The 18,865-nt window shown below is 60.8% G+C and overlaps 2 protein-coding genes across 2 annotated transcripts; one reads left to right on the top strand and one right to left on the bottom strand.

The window, feature by feature from the left end:
- Positions 1–280: 280 nt before the first annotated feature.
- Sstr5 (somatostatin receptor 5) lies at positions 281–6,760 on the top strand. Its single transcript, XM_076840452.2, has 2 exons — positions 281–322; positions 5,057–6,760. Exon 2 carries the CDS (start codon positions 5,094–5,096, stop codon positions 6,183–6,185), a length of 1,092 nt encoding a protein of 363 aa, XP_076696567.1. The 5' UTR covers positions 281–322; positions 5,057–5,093; the 3' UTR covers positions 6,186–6,760.
- Positions 6,761–13,855: 7,095 nt separating this feature from the next.
- On the bottom strand, positions 13,856–15,023 carry C1qtnf8 (C1q and TNF related 8). Its single transcript, XM_076839843.2, is given in 3 exon segments — positions 13,856–14,136; positions 14,139–14,393; positions 14,813–15,023. Coding segments are annotated over 3 exon segments (747 nt in total).
- Positions 15,024–18,865: the final 3,842 nt, after the last annotated feature.

Here is an 18,865-nt window from a genome sequence, read left to right as displayed (position 1 = left end):
GTTGGGAATGACCTACGGCCAGGGCTGGGGACACGCGCGGGGAGCCAAGCAGGAGAAGTGTCAGCGCCTCTCCCACAGTCTCGCTCCAGAGCGCGACCCGCCCGCCCACACGTGACCCGCTTCTACCCCCACACCCAACCCTCATACTGTCTCTTCCCCTCCTCAAGGCAAGCCCCCGACACCCCCAAACCCGGCACTCGCCCCGCCCCGCCCCGACCCCTGGCGCTCGCCCCGCCCCCGACCTGACCCGCCTCCCCTCCCGGCGCCCGGAGCGATCGCTGCGCGGACACTGCTACGGGAACCGGAGGGAGCCGCTGGCCAGGTGAGTGCTGCCGCGCTGCCCACCGCATCCCGCGCGGGAGCCCCTGCCCTGCCCCCTCGGGTCTCTTTTACCATCTCCGAAGGTCTCAGCGCTCTGCACGCAACCCTGGCCTGGGGACCGGCTGCGCACCCAGTGCCTGAGGCGCGTCCCCGGCCCGGGACACTCGCAGGATTCACCTGTCGCTGCCCTATATCCCCCTCCGTCTGCTCTCCAGACTGGGCAGCTGCACCCCTTCCTCTCCTCAGCCCCCTCCCCTCGTCGCCCTCAGGCCTCTGCGTTCTAGAGGCCGCCCCTTGTACCCGGGTCAGGGCAGAAGCCACAGGAACCCAGATGGCCCTGAGGGTGCTCTGGGACTGGTGGGAGGGCTCTGAGGCTGGGACTGGTGGGAGTTCAGGAAACGGTATGGAGGCAGTAGGAGCCTAGGGTGCAGGATAGGCGTCTTATAAGGTGGGGTTGGCCAACTCTGGGCTGGGGAAGGAGGAGGGAGGTGGAGATCCATATACTCAGCCAAAGGTCCTCAAGCTGCAGTTAAGCTGCAGGTAGAGTATGACCAACTCTGGGGCCCAAGGCCTGATGCAGCATCAAGGTCTGGGGTTCTGGAGGTGCCTCTCACAACTGGGGGACTGGGGTGTACCCCTGCCTGCTGGGAACAGAGCTCCATCTACCCCAGCTGGGCACTTGTGCCCACCTGACCTCCAAGTATACCCACCCCTCCAGGAAATCAAGAATGCCCTGCAGTGGGGTGCAGACCCTGTCCACCCCAGAACCTGCCGGCTGCCAGGTGTGTCCCAGGGCAAGGAGGCTAGGAGCCAGGTCACCCAGAGTCAGTTGTGGTTACCAAGTGTGTTGGAACAGTCCCCAAGCTCTGGGAATAGGGTGGGACCGGAGCCTCCAGGGCAGAGGTGGTCCATACATTAATGATCATGACCCAGTATTGATTCCCCAGGAAAGTAACCATGGAAATTTCCAAAGAAGTGGGCTGGAGGTGGAAGGTAGTCTTGAAATATCTACTGGCCATACAGACCCTTCTGAGCCCTTGAGGGGGGCTGTGCAGCTCTGGTCTGCCTGCTCCCACCTGTTTCCCTTAATGTGAGGAGGATACTGCCCCTGGCCCCAGGCTGCCCTAAAGTCAGTGGAGGGGCAGGAGTGGAGATTGCCATTGGCTGCACAGTCAGAGCCTTGCTGGGGGCGGGGAAAGGGGTCCCAACAGAGGAAGCAGAGGTCAGGAAGCTTGTCCTGGGGGAGGGTGGCAGGATTAGGCTGCTGTCTCAGCCAAGATGCAGTCTATGCTTGTTCCTGCTCACATGAACACTGGTATGCTCTCCCCCTGGTGACACAGGGGTCTGGGAGTCCCCTGAGTTGCAGCACTCGTACCTCTCCAAGCTCCAGCTACCTGATGATGCCGGCTATTGCAGACTTTATTGGGGGCTGGCCTGACCATGGCTGCCAGGCCTAGGGGACACAGGTTCTGAGACCCATCTTTGTTCCCAGGCCCTTGTCCTGCCCACCTTCTCCCAGGAGCCTGGGCAGATGCCCTTCCTGATGCTGGGGAGAAGCTGAGCTACCTAGGGTGGCCTGTGGGAGCAATGACTGAGCACCAGGCCCTGCACCTGGTATTTTCATGCCGGAGCTTATCTCATGTGTTCAGTAACTTTGCAGTTGGCAGGAGGTGCTGCTCCTGAAGCCAGGGTTCAGAGAAGCAGCCTGGCTTGCTCAGGAGCACACAGCCAGAGTGGGGCAGGTATGTGGGCTGGGCCTACTCCTGGTGCCATGAGAGTGGGCCAGCTAAGTAGATCCTCTCCTGAGGGGGGGGGGGTGGTCTGGGTGCCACAGGCCCCATGGTCACTTCCCTCCTGCTGCATCTGAAAGGGGCCTGGGGCAAATTTTCACAGGTGCCTACTTTTTGAGACTAAAGTTGCTGCTTCTGATTAATGGCCTGTCAGGATGAGCTTCCAAGAGGCTGGAGTAGCATGGGGCCCTGTTTCCTTCTTTCCTGCTATGAAGTACAACTGGAGAGTTGACGTGATTACCGGCAGCAGAAGTGGGAGCCTGATAGCCTGCTGAGCCCTCCTGGGTTCTGGGCAACTGGGGCACCTGGGAGTGGCTGAGAGCTGCAGACAAGAGGAATTTACTTAAGATCAAACATATGTTCAGGAGTCCAAGGCCTGTGACAGAAAGGACCTGAGACACCCTCACAAGTGGGCAGCCCACCTTCAGGGCTGCTTGGTCATCTCTGCCCTGCTCAGGCCTCAGGGGTATGGGCTAGAAGCCCTTCCTTGGTGTTCTGGGGAGGGGGTGACCACAGCTCATACACGTCACTCACCTTGCCTCTCACAGGATCTGCTGTCTCCAGACCACAGGCCTCCTACAGGCCTTCCCACAGCTGTCCATGGGAGCCATAAACATTACTTTAAATGCTCAGCTTCCTTTAGAAATGTGGAGAGGCCCTTGGGGCCAGGCCTTGGGGACAGATAAACAAGCCCCCTTGCTGTCCTCCAGGGCCAGCTTCTAGGGCAGCCTGTATCTGAGGCAGACTCACTCCTGGCCACATGCAGATGCTGGTTGAAGCAACGGGTACCACGTCCCATGCCCTAACAGCCCTTCAGACCTGAGGACTTGGAGTCCAGCCAGAGGGACTCCCTGACACGGCCTTAAAAAGCAGTCATTTCCGACAGGCATCTACCTTGACTTTTTACTAGGTAGATTTCTACAACACAAATGTTCACCACACACCTGCAGCCTCACTGACCACCCGGGCAACACAGCTCTGAGCAGTCCTCCCCTTCCTGGCTCCCGGCACTCCACTTGGAGGACTCCAGGTGGCAGCCTGGTTTCTCAGGTTTGCCAGGCTGCAGCTCCTCTTTGCTGATGGAAGCACGTTGTCCTTCCGTCACTCCTGACACCAGGTGATGCTTCCCTCTTGTCTCTGCCTGGTGTTCTTGAGAGTTCCCTCCTCATCCTTGATGCTGTGCTGCTCAGTGGCCATGACTTTCCTCTGCTGGTGACACAGCTTGTCTGCGGGCTCTGGGAGACGCCTCTCTGTCTTTTGTGGCTTCGCCCTGTAGCCCTGGTATTTTAGTCTGCTGTGCAGGGCTCCTTCAGCCCCGTTCAGTTCTCCGATTATCTGTTCAATACTCTCCAGACTGGAGCTGATCTGGACTTTGCTGGGCTTGGGTTTTGTTTGTGCATTTAAATGACTATATTTGTTCATGATGAAGGTCTATTATTTTTAAGAATAGACACTTGTTCATTTTACTTCTTAAAAGTCAAATTTATAGGGACTGGGTACTATATAGTGCTCACGCTTATAATCCCAGCAACTTGGGGCTGAGGCAGGAAAATCACAAGTTCAAGGACAGCCTGGAAAGAAAGTGAGACCCTGTCTTAAAATAAAAAATAAAAAGATCTGGGGGTGCTGCTTGGTGGCAGAGCACCCTTGGATTCAATCCCTACCACCTTCCCACCAAGAAAGTCAATTTCCTTGACAATCTTTGTCCAGGCCTTGCTTGAGACCCCTAACACACTGAAGCAGTCTCTCTGCGCAGCAGGTAACCCCTATGGCCCTGCTGGACCTGAAGTGAGCTCATGACCCATCCCCCTGCCAACTTTCCAGGCCGACTAGCCAGTGCTGAGCAGCCTGGCCTGCAACATAGGTGACTGGAGGTGTGGGTGTGGACCCCAGGGTAGGAGGGTGTCCTGTCTTGTCTTCCAGGCTTAATTGCCTATGCCCCATCCCTGGTGTCCCCAGCCCTGGCAGTGGTGTGAGCATTCCCTGTCTGAGATAGCGTCGGTCACTCAGGCCACTGATCGTGGCTAGCAGCCCTGGCTCAGGCCCAGGGGCTCTGTGGGTCCAGAGTGGCTGCCCCTTGGTGCCCTTCCTCCTGGGCAGGCAGCTGCTCCCTCGTGAGCTTCATCTTCCTATGAAAGATGCACCTTGATGTGTGCCTACCCCTGGACTTGCCATGTCGATATACTCTGTGCCTGTCTCTGCCTCTCCACTGATACCACACGTGCCTGTCCCCACCGGGCTCTGTCTCCCAAGTCCTGCACCCTCCTGGGCTGTGTCCTTGGCCAGCACTTTCTGTATATCTCTCATGTCCACCTGCTCCCATTCTGTTTCCTAGGTTATTTAGCTCCGTGTCACCCACTCTGGAGTCCACAGGCTGTGGCCACTGTCCAGGTATAGGGACCTCTGGTGCCTTTGCCACTGCACAGCTTCTCAAAACAGGCTGCTGGGAGGTGGACATCATGTGCCAGGGATAGCATTCCCTAGAGCCAGGTGGACACTGGCAGAGCCTCCTGGGGGAGGAAGGCCCAGGCCCTGTGGAGCCCAGCATCACCCACTCCCAGCAGAGCTGGGCTGAGGTCACTGCATGTCCTGCAGGTCAGCTGGGTGCTGCAGTCCTGCTCTGGAGGCCCCTGACCACCTGGTGCTTTTCCTGCTGTGCTGCCCCTAGGGGTCTAAGAGGCCTCAGGGCCAGTGGAGTGGGAGGTCACAGAGCGGGTACTGTGGCTATCAACAGCCACGTCTGTCTTGGCTCACCAGGACGCCTGTCTACTTACCACATGGCTTTTCCTTCCTCCCTTGTTTTCCAAACAATTTGCTTAATGTGATTTCCAGCCCAGTTGAACATGACTAACAATGTTTACCTGCCACCAGGCGGGCGGGGCAGGGAGGCAGGAGGAAGGAATCCCGTCTGCCCCGCTCACCGCACCTGTCCTTCTCTTCTCTAGAGACGGCTCTGGCCAGCACGTGGCCTTGGCCCCCACCATGGAGCCCCTGTTCCCGGCCTCCATGCAGGACTGGAATGTGTCGGTCACCCCTGAAGGTGGCCACAACGGGACGCAGGGGGGACCGGCACCCTCAGTGGGTGCCCGGGCAGTGCTTGTGCCCATCCTGTATCTGCTGGTGTGCATGGTAGGGCTGGGCGGCAACACACTGGTCATCTATGTGGTACTGCGCCATGCCAAGATGAAGACGGTCACCAACGTGTACATCCTCAACCTCGCCGTGGCCGACGTGCTGCTCATGCTGGGTCTGCCCTTCCTGGCCACACAGAACGCAGTCTCCTACTGGCCATTCGGCTCTTTCCTGTGCCGCCTGGTCATGACGCTGGACGGCATCAACCAGTTCACCAGCATCTTTTGCCTGACTGTCATGAGTGTGGACCGCTACCTGGCCGTGGTCCATCCACTGCGCTCTGCCCGGTGGCGCCGCCCGCGGGTGGCCAAAGTGGCCAGCGCAGCCGTCTGGGCCTTCTCTCTGCTCATGTCACTGCCGCTGCTGGTCTTCGCTGACGTCCAGGAGGGATGGGGCACCTGCAACCTCAGCTGGCCGGAGCCAGTGGGACTGTGGGGTGCCGCCTTCATCACCTACACGTCCGTGCTGGGCTTCTTCGGGCCGCTGCTGGTCATCTGCCTCTGCTACCTGCTGATTGTGGTGAAGGTGAAGGCGTCGGGTGTGCGTGTGGGCTCCTCGCGACGACGGCGGTCAGAGCGCAAGGTGACACGCATGGTGGTGGTGGTGGTGCTGGTGTTCGTGGGCTGCTGGCTGCCTTTCTTCATAGTCAACATTGTCAACCTGGCCTTCACGCTGCCCGAGGAGCCTACCTCCGCTGGCCTCTACTTCTTCGTGGTGGTCCTGTCCTATGCCAACAGCTGCGCCAACCCCCTGCTCTACGGCTTCCTCTCTGACAACTTCCGCCAGAGCTTCCGGAAGGTTCTGTGCCTCCGTGGGGGCTATGGTGCAGAGGATGCAGACACCGTGGAGCCACAACCAGACAAGAGTGGACGGCCTCAGGAGGTGGCGCTGCCTGTGCGCAGCTGTGAGGCCAATGGGCGCATGCAGACCAGCCGGCTATGAGGCCGCAGCAGTGCCCAGGTCCTGCAGGCTCCCCATTGCCCGGCCCTGGGGCTACAAGATGGGTACTTCTCAGTGGCCCTGTGAGGATGGGGATGAATGGGGCCAGGGAAGGTGTGGACATGGCACGATGGGTGCCTCAGTGACCAGCTGGCTGCCAGCCTGTCCTCCCGCTCAGGCCAAGTTCTAGAGAGGAAGAAGGGGTTGGTCATGCCCCAGGAAAGTGCCTGGACATCTCCACCTCCCATCCTGGCCCCAACCTACATCAGCCATCCAGGCCGGGGAGCAGTTTCTCCAGGAGGCCAGCTGCGGGGAGACACTCCTCCTGACCACTGGTGTGAGCCTGTGCTGGGGCTCTGCCCACTCTCTGTTTGTGCCCTCGTCCTTGAGCCCTGAGTCACCTGGTCATAGAGCACAATTCCCTGTATGCTCAGCTCTGGCCTCTGCTCCCCAGAGCTCCCAGGGACCAGTGACCACCCCAGCTCCTTGCTGGCCCTGTAGCTGTGTGGACCTCGGGGAGGCAGGTGCAAAGCCATGTAGGTCTTGGGCAGCCAGCATGAACTGGGATCCCAGAGGATACCCTCTCCTTGGGGCCTCTGTCCACCCACCTGTCCCCACCACCTCTGTCCAGAGGGAGAGCGAGGCACCCTCCTGGGCTCCACAGTGAGATGGGGGAGGGGCACCCACAGGGACAGGGCATGGCCACACTGGCAGGGGTTTAGTCTGAGGGGCCCAGCCGGGGCAGAGAGGTGTCTCTGAGGTCAGGGGCCACGAGGCCGCACAGTCCTGTCTTCTGCCTGGTTGGGGGCTCAGGAGGCAGCCTGCAGCCATCCATAGGGGCCGCGCTATGTGGGTTAACACAAATGCCAGCAAGGGTGGGCCCCCGAGGAATCTTCCCTCTAGGCTGGAACTGCCCAGGTGCAGGGGCCAAGCACCCCTGTGCCAAACCTTGCTGGGATTCCCCCCAGGGGGCACACTGCTTTGGGACAGCCCTGCCTGGCACTGCCCAGCCCTGCAGGAGGGTGCTGGGCCAGGCTAAGCAGGGCTGGGTAGCACAAAGGCCAGGCTGGTGCTGCTGGGCAGTAGGCACGACCCTCTTCCAGAGGCCAAGCCTGGACACTCATTCTGTGTGCTGAGGGCACTTGTGTTCGAGAACCTGCTCCCTGAATGAATTAGAGAATAAATGTTTGATCCTTCCTCAAAGCAAATATTGTCCCTGAAGCCATGGGAAGCCAGCGGGAACCAGAGTGTGTTGTAGGTGTGAGGCCCGCAGCCCAGCCTGCCTACTGAACCCAGGCGAGGCTGGGATGGGTTGGCCACGCCCAGTTGGGAGTGGGCAGCAGGGTTCACAAAGTGGGGGTCATCGGGGTGCCGAGCTGGGGCTGGCCATCCCTGGCCTCCTGGGATTAGCTACTCTGGGCAGGTGAAGTGTTCTCGATGTGGGTTCCACAGAACTCTGCCTGCCCCCAGGGGCTGCAGGCAAAACCCACCCCTGCCCACAGGTCCAGCATCCCAAGGCACATCCAGGGAAAGACATCCAGGGAGAGACCAAGGCCTGTTTGCTCTGCAGCTCCCACCTCCTGTCAGGCCTCCCCTAGGATTTGGAGAAAAGGTGCTCCTATTGGAACAGCTTGGGGGAGAGCAGATGGCTCGGAAATCTCTGCCCAGACCAACCTCCCCAGTCGATCTGATCTGACAGAGGCCCTCCCTGGGTGGGGCCAGCAGAATGTCCTGCCCGGAGCCCAGCAGGCCAGCTCCTAGTCACAGAGAGGGGACTACAGGGCCTCTGCAGTAAGGCAGGTGCCCCCCCCAGAGGACACTTGGCCCTCCTGGAAGCCTCTTGCCCCATCTTGTTCAGTCTGAGGCCCCTGTGAAATTGTAGCATTGTCCAGACACCAGCCCCAGGACCCCTTGTCCCTCTGTCTAACACCCCAGCCCCACAGCCCTGCTGGACCCACATGCTCACCTGGCTGTAGGTGCTCTCCTGGCTGCCTTTGCTGATAGTCTTCCCCTCGTTGGGGGCATACCTGCCTCTGGTCAACCTGAACAGTATGTGGCCTTCGCCCCCAGGCGCATCAGGGACAGTGAGCTCCAGGGATGCCTCACCGCTGAACCTGGTTCACATCTTACTAGTTCGGGCCCCTGGCCTGGCAGACCGGAAAGTGTGTGTCCTTGGACAAGCACTGGTATGCACCTACTGTGTGCCCACTGGGGTTTAGTTGCAGGGAGCGTTGAGCAGGAAGTGCATTCCAGGCAAAGGAAACAGCCTGTGTGAAGATCCAGAGGCAAAGGAGCACAGGCCGGAGCTCTCCAGCCTCAGGTGGGTGGCTGGGGCAGCCTGTCCTGGCTTCCGGGAAGGAAGGAGGACAGGAGAGATCAGGAGCGCCAAGACTGGAGGAAGAGAGAGCCGGTGGAGGGCAGGCCCTCCAGGGAAGGGGCAAGGCAGCCGGCCTCGGGCCAGGTATCTGGGGCAGGGAATGTGGACTCCCAGGGTGCTGAAGAGGCAGAATCACTGTCCCTGGCATGGCCTAGGGCCATGCTGGCTTCCAGCTGGGGCATGAGTGAGGGAGAGACCCCAGGTGGTGGGCTGAGCCTGTGGGATGTTCTGGGAGGTTCTATGCAGCCCGTGGCTCCTGGGACCAGTCCTGACCTGTGTGAGCAAGGTGGGACACCTCAGGGCACCTGCCATAAAGGCCTGAGCTTGGAGAGCCCTTGGAGTCCTGAGCTGCTCCCTGCCCTCCCGTTGAGGCCTCGGGGTCCCCAGTCTCCACAGATGTGACCGAGGGGCAGTGACACCACAGAGGCCGCAGAGCCTCCACCATCTGCAGGCCGCGGCCAGTAGGGTGGGGGTGGTGCAGGGCAAACATCCTGGGCAGGAGTGGCAACTTGCTTTATGGGCGCTCCGTCCGCATCGATGGGTTTTATTGGCCACTGGGCTCCAGCGGTTCCCAGAGTGACCTTGCTCAGGAAATCCGGCCTGCGAGGCAGGGATGAGGATGGGGGACAGGAGGTCTCTATTTGCGCAGCAGGTCAGGGTACAGGTCAGGAAAGGTGGGTGTTGGGGAGCAGCCCCCACAGGCAAAGCAGGCGTTCCCCACCCCAGGATGGCAGCCGAGTAAGTCTGGGCTCACAGGACTGGGCAGTGGCTCCTGCCAGCCCACCCACCTCCTCATGTTGGGGGTCCCAGGTGAGTGCTGGGGAGGGCATGTCCCCATCAGGCCCCTGCTGTGCTGTCCTGGGGAAAGTGAGAGCAGCAAGGGTGAGGGTGGGCACTGGGCAGAATAGATGGGGCATAGGTGGCCAGGGGGCTGGGGATGCCATTGCCTCCCATCAAAGGGTCTGCCAAGGTGGGAGTTGGTGGGGCTGTGGGGTCCCAGGAAGCCAGGCTAGGACTTCCACTTGTGATTCTCTCCTGCTCGACTCTGGGGCTCCCTATCCCCACGCTTCCTGAGGCATCTCCCACATGGAAAGAAGTGTTACTCAGGAGCAGTGTGAGGAGGTCCTGATCACGGCAGTTGATTGGTTGGCCCTGGGGCTTTTCCTCCCTGGATGGAGATGGACTAGCCCCCAGGCTCATGCCCTGCTGGGCTCCTATGGGCTGACACCCCTGGGAGGTATCCTTGGGGTCAGTGCAAGGCAGCGAGAAGGCCAAGATGGGGCCAGCAAATCCGAGAGCATGGCCCTTCCACCCAAGTTCATGAGGTGAGGGTCATGAGCCTGAGCGGGCGGCCAGGAGTGAGGGCATCCCAGAGCTGCCTTCATGCTGGCAGGGCTCCTGCTGCTCTCCCACTTGGGCCTGTCCTGCCCTGGCCAAGCCTGTGTTTGTCCCCTTGCTCTGAACAGCCTGAGGGCTCAGGCCCAGGGCCCCTGGAGCCAGGCAGGGGCCCAGGAGAGAGGAGCCTCATCACTTCTCTACCCACCTGGCTGTGGCTCCCCTAGAGGATGTGACCTCTCAGGATGGCAACACAGAAGATTGGCCCTTTTGTGACTGGTTTATGTCACCCAGCACCCTGTCCTCAGGGCCCATCCCAGCAGATGTCCAGGGTTCCCTTGTGCTTGGGCACCACGTTGCCACCTGTGTCCCTCTCATGGGGAAGCTCCGGTCATTCTCCTAAGCGTCTTGGGGTTGCCACACAGCCACGGTCTTCCCTCCTTCATTCCTGGTTGAACCAAGGGCGCACAGCTGCCATTCACCATGCTCCTGGCTGTCACTCCTGCCCTCTCGCTGGGTGGGAAATGAGGGTGCTAGTGACAGGTCTCCAGCCTCTTTCCAAGGACCATCCTCAACCTGCCTGGGCTGACCTGTGCCCGTTGGGCTTTTATTACTTTGAAGAAAATTGAATGTGACTTTCTTATCTTCTTCCATTTCTTGGTCATTTTTAAAAATAAATAACTGCTGTCTCATCCTGGGCCAGGACAGTGGCCCCAAGCACATCCCCACAAGTGCATTGAGGCTGGGGGTTAGGTGTCCCACTGCCTCTCTAACCCAGCATATGGGGTTTAACAGATACGCTTCGCCACCGTCAGAGAGACGGGGTCCCCTCCCTGGCCTGTCCACATGGTAGCTGTGCTACTGTCAGCAGGTGCCACTGCTCTCGTCCCTCCAGTGGGCGACCTGGCAGCAGGCCTGGCCCTGGTCCTGCCTGGGCCTTGTCTGGACTCATCCCTGCCTCCCCGTGTGGTGGTGGGCAATTCCTGGGCTCTGAGGATCAGAAACTCCCTGCAGCGCCTCCTGCAGTGCAGGGCTTTCTGCAGAGAAGGAGGCTGCAGGTCCAAGGTGGCTGGTCCAGGGCTGTCCTCCGGAATTCCTGGGTGCACCCATCCAGAGCCTGGTGTGGATAGGTGTTCTCCTTGCCCTGGTAGACCTTGTCCAAGGCTGTCTTCCCAAGGGGACCTTGCCCCAGGGCCCCCATAGAACTCTGGACAGCTGCATTCGTGCTGAGTGGGTGGGAGTAGGGAGAGTGGCCACCACATTGGCCCCCATGTCTGCAGGCACCTCCAAGGCCCAGCACCCAGACCCAGTTCAGCCCCAGGCAAGGTTGCTCGACCTGCACTGGAGGCCCAAACAGAGGCCCTTTGCACCCCACTGCAGGACAGGGAAGTGGAGGCTGCAGAGCAGGGGGGACAGAAAGTAGGATGTTTGGAGCCAGCTGAGCTGGAACTGGACCTGGATTTTACCGTGTGGCTCCTGTGAGCACAACCACACACCCTGGTGCTTCAGAGAGGTCAGGCAACATGCCTGAGGATGCACAGCCAGGACTGGGCTGGGACTTCTCTCCTGGATCCCTTCTGGCCAGGCTGGCCCTCAGGATGTAGGGACATGGGTGTCCTGGATGGGCAGGAGGGGAGTTCAGGAGTGGGAGGATGTAGATACCCTGTGTAGATACCTCTTCTCTGTAGGGAAGCCTCTCTGCCGCCACATACTACCACACCACTAGCATTCAGGCAGCTCCTTGCTGTGCCTGCCGGTTGCCACTAGCCCGGGTGTGTCCAGCTACTCCAACCATAAGAGGACACAGGGGCTTCCCATGCCTCAGCATCGGGTGGGGCTGACTCTCTGGGATGGAGTTTCCAGGTGCCAGGGCCTGGTCCCCAGTCCCCACCCTGGCCCTAAGCCCCTCCTGAGCCCTGTCCCCAGAGCCCCCCTGCCTGGCCTCCTCCTTAACTTTCACAAGACCTCTAGACACACCAGGGAAGCCTGAAGGAAGGGCCCCTGGGAGTGCAGGTGGGAAACTGGCTGCTGCAGATGGGGAGGGATAGGGGCTGCAGGCTCTGGCCACGGCTGGAAGCAGCCCCCTCCCCCACTGATGAGCTCCTGTGGACAGCAAAGGGGCCAGCCCTTCAGGGCCTGCTGCTGCATGCAGCCCTTGCTCCTGCCTCTGCACTGTCCCCTCAGCCCTGCCCACTAGGGGCCCTTCCTCTAGGAGGTCGACTCTCAGAACTGCAAGTGCTGGGTGCTTTGTGGGCCCTGGCTGGACCTCACCTCTCTACCTGTCCTCAGAAGCCAGCCAGAACACTCAGTGTCCCTGTGGAGTGGACGTCTCTCTATGAGGACGAGGGGTGCTTCCAAGAGTCAGGCTGGGCCCATCTCACAAGGGAGCAGTGCCCTGTGCCTGGTAGGACAGCTGCTGCCAACCTTCTGCAGCTCTGCCTCCCTGCCCCGGCTGCCTCTCCTGCCACCTCTGCCCACTGTCCCTGCACCTGGGCCACCAGGTAGGAGGGAAAAAATGACTACTGGCTCTGGCTCCAGCCTTGGTTCAGGGCTGCAGGCCTGTGAGGTAACTGGCGTCTACCCCTCCACTGGCCCCATGGTGACCGGGAGGGCTGCTATTTCCAGCTGTGTCCCCCACACCTGGTCAGGAGAATAGGAGAAATCTTCTCCAGGTCATGCTGTGTAAGGGGCAAGTGGGGCCCTCAGTTTCCCTTCCTGGGGTGAGCCCTGGTGGCCAAGGAGGAGCCTGGCCCCTCAGGGCCTCCTGGGCCGAGGTACAAAAGTCCCAGCTGGTTGGGATTCATCTCATGACCCCAGTCAGAGGCCCTTGGAGGCAGGGAGTGGGGCCAGGGCAAGAGAGGACAAGGGTACTCCTCAGGCCAGGGGCCTTCCAGAATGGACAAGGCCCAAGGGGCCAGCGTCCCTGGAGCCTAGCACTAGTGCCTCCCAGGGGGAGAGGGGCTCCTGGGCCACCAGCAGCTGCCTTCTGCCACCTTCCAGACCCTGGCCTGCAGCTTTGTGTGCCTTCCCAGAGTGTCAGCCAGCTCGGCTGTTTGGTGATTCTAGACGCTGTTCCTGCCAGTGCTCTGTGGTCTCATTGCCAGAGAACACAGGCTAGGGATGGGGAGAAGGGACAGCCCCTGAGAAGAGACACAAGGAGGACCCAAAGAGGAGGAGGTAAGAGCAGGAGAGGGGCCAGAGGGGCCAAGGAAATGAGGAAGGGCATGCAGGGACATGTGGCAGGCAAAGTCTGATTCCAGACCTGGGGGCGGATGGAGGTTCCCAGGACCTAGCCTGGCCAGACCCCAGGGGCAGGAAAGAGAGACACAGCCCATACTCCTTTTCCAAATGGACCCCCATAATTGCTCTCACAGATTTGGCCAAGTCACCTGTGACCTGGGGTTGGCTCCAAGCTCTGCGGCATGGAGTGCCAACTCCCCCCAGCCCAGCCCTCTGCAGACACAGGGGACCCTAGAGACCCAGAAAAGCAGCCCTCCAGTGCTCAGCCACATTTCACCCCAAGGGCAAGCCTCCCATCCCCGGCCAGCACCCCTCTCTGCTCGTGCCGCCCTTGACCCCGGGAAGCTTGCTGTCTTTCTCCTGCTGGAATCTGGTCCCTCAAAGACCAGCAATTTCCTATGACTCCTGGCCTCCCCCAGCCCAGCCCAGCCCCCATTGGTGCCTCCGAACCCCTGACAAGGAGCAAGCCCGTGTGTGGCCTTGGGGCCTGGCACAGCCTTTATGAGCAGATAGAACAGGTCCCACGGTGGCACTCAGCCACCATGGTAGACCAGGCCCATGATATCCCTCTGCCCCCTGTGACTGGGTGTGGCCACTCCATCTGTGGAAGACCTCACAAGGACAGGCCAGGTCCTGAGTTGCTCCCCCTACACACCAGTGCTCAGCCACTCAAGTCCTGCACTGGGCAGAGGTCTGGAAGTGAAGGCCATGGGACCATGAACTAGAGCTCACTAGCCGGCTTGACCAGGTGGCCACTGAAGGTGATATAGAGGTCCCCGGGCTCTCCATGGATGGCGTTGTCCTGGTCACGGTGGAACATGCGCACCCAGACGGTGCTGCTGGCCGCCAGCAGCAGCAGCAGGCTCTGGGCCTGCATGAGGCTGCGCTCACTGGGTTGTGCATACAGCACGGCCATGGGCCGCTGGTCCAGCAAGATGTGCAGGTAGGCCTCCTTGAAGTTCCAGGTGTGTACTTGCAGGCTCAGGAAGTAGATGCCTGGCACCTGCCCGTGGCCAGGTCGAAGGTGCTGTCCAGGTTGACCAGCTCCATATCAAAGGGCACCGCTTGGAAGTCCTCCACGCTGTGCAGTCCCTCATGCCAACCCACAGAGAAGGCCACGTGGGCATGCTGGCACGGGGCACCCGGAAACCCCATCTGCCCCTTCTGGCCTTTGTGGCCCTGCAGGCCGCGGGAGCCCTGGGGACCCTCCTTCCCGCTCCTTCCTGCGTGACCTCTGGTCCCTGCCTCACCCTTCTCTCCTGCAGGGAGCAAGCAGAGCCTGGGTCAGCGCGGTCCCCACTTCCCACCACCTGCAGGCCCCCTTACCATGCCAGGTCCAAGGATGGGGCTCCAGGCCTCGAGGCCACCCAGGCCATGGCCTCACTTCTCCCCAGCCTGAGTTTCCTCATCTGTAAGGGTCCCAATCTGCTTCTCAGGACAGTGAGAAACCACTCGCCAAAGGGGCAGCCGTGCTGAGGCAGCTGCAAAGGAGGGTTTGAGCTGGGTTGTGCAGAGCAAGAGCCGGGAAGTTCCTACCCAGATCTAAGCACAGCCTGCTGTCCAGCCTCAGGACCCTCCCTGCCCCAGGGTCCCAGCACCCACTCAGTCCCCCAGAGCAGCCTGCTTCCTGCTTGTGGGGCAGGGGCTGTGTGCAGGTGGCACCTCTGTGCAGACTCACCTTTGAGGATAGAGATGTCAATGGTGGGCCGCACATGGGACAGCCCCACCCACGGGGCCTGTTCACTCAAAGGGGTGTGTGGGCCAGGGGCGGCAGCAGGGTGCCATGGTGGACGGCAGCAGTGCACACAGGGCCTCCTGGACAGGCCCAGGCTAGGCCAGGCCCCTGCAGGCAGCACCAGCACCAGGACCATGAGGGCAGGGGCTGCCATCCTGGTCAGACCTGGGATGGGGGAGAGTGGCGTCTGAGAAAGAGCCTTCTAGAGCCCCTAGTGTGTCAGGTCAGGGCCTCAGGGCTGCAATGGGAGCCCAGCCAAGGCCTGAGGGCTGCTCTGCCCAGTGCACCCTGTGGACCCTGCCCTCCCAAGCTGCAGCTCCCCCAATTGCAGCACCCTGACTTCCCAGAGTCCAGGAGCCCAGGGCACCCTGGACCAGGCAGATGGGTGGGGAACAGCTGTGGGGGTTACTGCTGGGTGGAGGGAGCCCAGCCTGCCCAGGTAGCTTGGGGACCCCTATCTGCCACAGCCCACAATCCGGTTACCTCTCAGCGGCGAGTGCTACCAGCTATAGCTCCGTGAGCTCCCACAGTCCTGCAGCAGTCTGTGAAAGGAGCCTTTCACACTGCCTGGCGCCTGCGGCTTCCCAGGATGGCCAAGACCAACAGGCGGAGGGCAGCTCCACACTGCCCCTGGGCCAGGCGCAGGCAGAGCCTCCTGCCCACTGCCAGGCCTCCCCCAGTCACCTGCCCCAAAGGGCTGCACAGCCTGCCAGGGCTCCAGCTCCTCCTGCCCAACCTAGTCCCCCTCATGAGCAGGGGTCTGGGGTGGCCTGGGCAGGCAGGCTGGCGGGTGGCGCCTCAGGCTGGAGCCTGCTCCCCACAGGAAACCAAGGTTGCTTCCCTGTTTTGGGAGGGATGACTGGACACAGCATGGGCAGGGTGCTGAAGGCCACGTGTTAGTGTGGGGGGCCCAGGCCAGGGCCCTCATGTGCACCAGGCTGTCTGGGCCACCAACCCACCTAGTGACACAGAGAGCATCTGGCCATGGACAGAGGGAGCCCTGGAGAGTAGACTGTGTTCGGGGTCTGTGGTGTCTGCCCCCACTCCTCCATGAAATCGCCAGAAGCCCTGGCACGAGGGCAAACTTTTAAGGATAATGACAGTGCCCCTTGGTACCATGCCCCCCACCCCCAGCAGTGGAGCCCCCCCAGTCAGTGGCAGGTAGGGCTGTGTTCAGTGTTAGCCAGAGATCAATTCCACACAGGGCCCTGGCCCCACAACCTGGGACGTGGGACATGGCGACTCCCTAGGGCTGACTCCCCCTTAGCCAGGCTGCCTGCTGGAGAGGCAGCAGAAGTAGCCTGAGAACTAGGGTGGCCCACCCCTGCCTGCTGGTTCTGCTTGGCTGGCCCAGCTCCCCCATCAGCCTGCCCCCTGGCTGTCCACACTGATGACCAGGGAGGAGAGAAGGGTGGGAGGCAGTGGTGGGGGATGGGAGACCCAGCGGTGGGTGTTTGCAGGCTGGAGGGTCGAAGGGGCAGTCGAAGGCTGGCAAAAGCCAGGGCAGGGCTGCTGGCCTCAGAGGTGACAGCTCACACCTCAGCTTGGCACCCAACAGGGCCTGGTGGCCCCCTCTGGGGACAGCTCTCTTCACCCACTGTGGGCTGTGGCAACACAGAAGAGGGTGTGAAGATCTGAAGCCCCATGACTGACTTGCCCATCCCACCTTGGCCTGCAGCCCCCAGAGCAGCTCTCTCGCCTGGGTTGTAGACGTCAGGAGGCACCATGTCCCCATAGGAGCTGGGTGGGGTGGACAGGGCTTCTCTGTGCTGCCCCAGCATTGCCCTTGGAGTGCTGGAGGTCCTAGGGTTCCCAAAGAACACTGGATCCCTGTCTCTGAGACTTGGGCACCAATGGCAGCTCTGGAGTGGCTGAGAAGGTCACTATCTGGTCAAAATGGTGAAGTCCAGCCTCAGAGGATACTGCTAGCCTCAGCCATGTACCAGGGCTCAGGGTCATCTCCCCACCACTGTTCAGTGCTCCCCGATACCAGCAGAGCTGCCCCCAGTGAGAGATGGACCCTTACCCTGAACTTTGTGGGGCTGGCCAAGGACCCCCCAAGAGCCAGTGGGGATGAAGAACCTCTTCAAGGGGAGAGAAAAAGCCCAGGAAGGGGCCTGGGGCCCCTCAGGTCTGGTGGCCCTTGGGGGCCCAGTCCTCCTGGACCCTGCCTGGGAGAGTGTCTGGGCAGGAGCTAGCGGGCAGCACATGCACCCTGGGGCTCTGAAGGGGGGGCCATTGCAGGAAGGGTGACTCCGCGGGGGCAGGACAATGAGTCTCAGGACAGAAATAGCCTTAGCTCAGACACAGACACTGGCATCTCCATGACAACTGGAGAGCATGGCTGGGCGTCATGGCCCCCGAGGTAGACATCCTGCAGTGTCGTGGAAGGGGGTTCTGTGTCCCCCTGCCCCCACCTGCCAGGAGCCTGGGAGGGTGACGCTTTCTTCCTAAGGAAATGGGAGCCTGTGTCAGCAGAGAAGGGCCAGGTGCCAGGCTCAGTACCCTGACACCTCTACAGTCAGTACCCCTGTGGGTCTTGGGATTCTCCACTGGCAAGGGGTAGACAGTGTCCCCAGGAGGACACTTGGACCTACCTAGGACCTACCTAGGCAGCAGGCAAGGCTCAGGGGGTGTCAGTATTACACTATTGGTGCCTAGGAGGTTGGGGGCTCTGTGGCCCATGGACCCCACCCTGGGGTGGCCTGAGTGCAGACAGTTGGTATGGGTTCTGGGGTAACATGGGTAGAGTCGGAGTCCACTACAGCTGCCCAAGTCTGGCCATCCCAGGGAAGGACAAACCATGGATTCTGTAGCCAGAGGCCCTAAGGTCAGTCCAGGGCCAGCTCTTTGCTGCCTATGAGAGCAACCATGTGGCCTGGTCAGGGGTGCACAGATAGGGGAACGCAGGTGATTAGAAGAGGACTATGATGCCTTGATTTGCCAGGAAGCTATGTCCAGGTATGGCTGGATGATGCTGTGTATGAAGCAAAGCTGACTCTAGTGTACAGGGTCACTAGAGAGCTAGAGAGGGGAATCAAATCTGTAGCTGGGAGCAGCCCTCCCTCTCTACCCTTGCCCTCCTGGGATCAAGAAGAGCCATGGGGTCCTAGCAGACCCCTGGGTGGCAGAGAGTGCCCCCTGTCCAAGGAGAAGCAAGCTGGGCCCATTACGGGCAGAGGGGCAGCTCAGGGTGGGTACCAGTCCTCCTGGCTACTGTGGAGGCCTAAGTCACCTGGAGTTTCTCTCACCCTCCCTAGGACCCCTGTGTGATCTCTGCAGCAGGAAGGGGATCCACAGAGGGACCTTCTGTGACCAGATGGACTCAGGGATGAGGGGCTGGACAATCCGGGAGTCTAGAGGGCACTCATTGAGAGTAGGAGACCCCAGTGATCCGGCCAGGCAGCTCCAGGCTGAAGGCCCATCCCTACTGCCATGTTGCCATGGGCCTCACTGCAAAACCAGGCCCTGCAGATGTGGCTCACCTGCCATGGAGCCCGGGTGTGTGGGGTCAAATGCACACAAACCCACGGTGGCCCCAGGAGCCTGAGCAGCCGGAACACACAGTGTGACTAGAGTAACTCCTCCTGAGCCACCCCCGCCCCAGCATTAGGGGTGAAGAACTTCGCCCAGGAACAGCTCCCACACCCCTACACTCCTCAGCCCAGCAGCCTGCTGCTCTCCCACACCAGAGACGAGGGCCCTGCGTGCTGATGGGCAGGGTGCGCAGAGCAGCTTGAGCCTACAGGTGATAATGAGGCTGGCAGCAGAGGCCCAGAGGGGCTGTTATCTCCTGAGCCTCTTCGCAGACACTCTGCTGCTAGAGCTGGTGATGATCTGCCACTGTGGTGAGGGGCGTGGCGTGGTGGGACAGCAGAGAGTGTCTCACCCCCCAGCACCTGGCCAACATGGGGCAGCAGCTCTGCACAGAGTGACAGACAGGGGACAGGTCTAGCCATTCCTTTTTTTTTTTTTTTTAATATTTATTTTTTAGTT

Source organism: Callospermophilus lateralis, chromosome 19 (genome assembly GCF_048772815.1).
Source record: "Callospermophilus lateralis isolate mCalLat2 chromosome 19, mCalLat2.hap1, whole genome shotgun sequence".
Taxonomy (NCBI): Eukaryota; Metazoa; Chordata; class Mammalia; order Rodentia; family Sciuridae; genus Callospermophilus; species Callospermophilus lateralis.
Note: the sequence above shows the minus strand (reverse complement) of the source record. Positions and strands in the feature narration are given on the sequence as shown.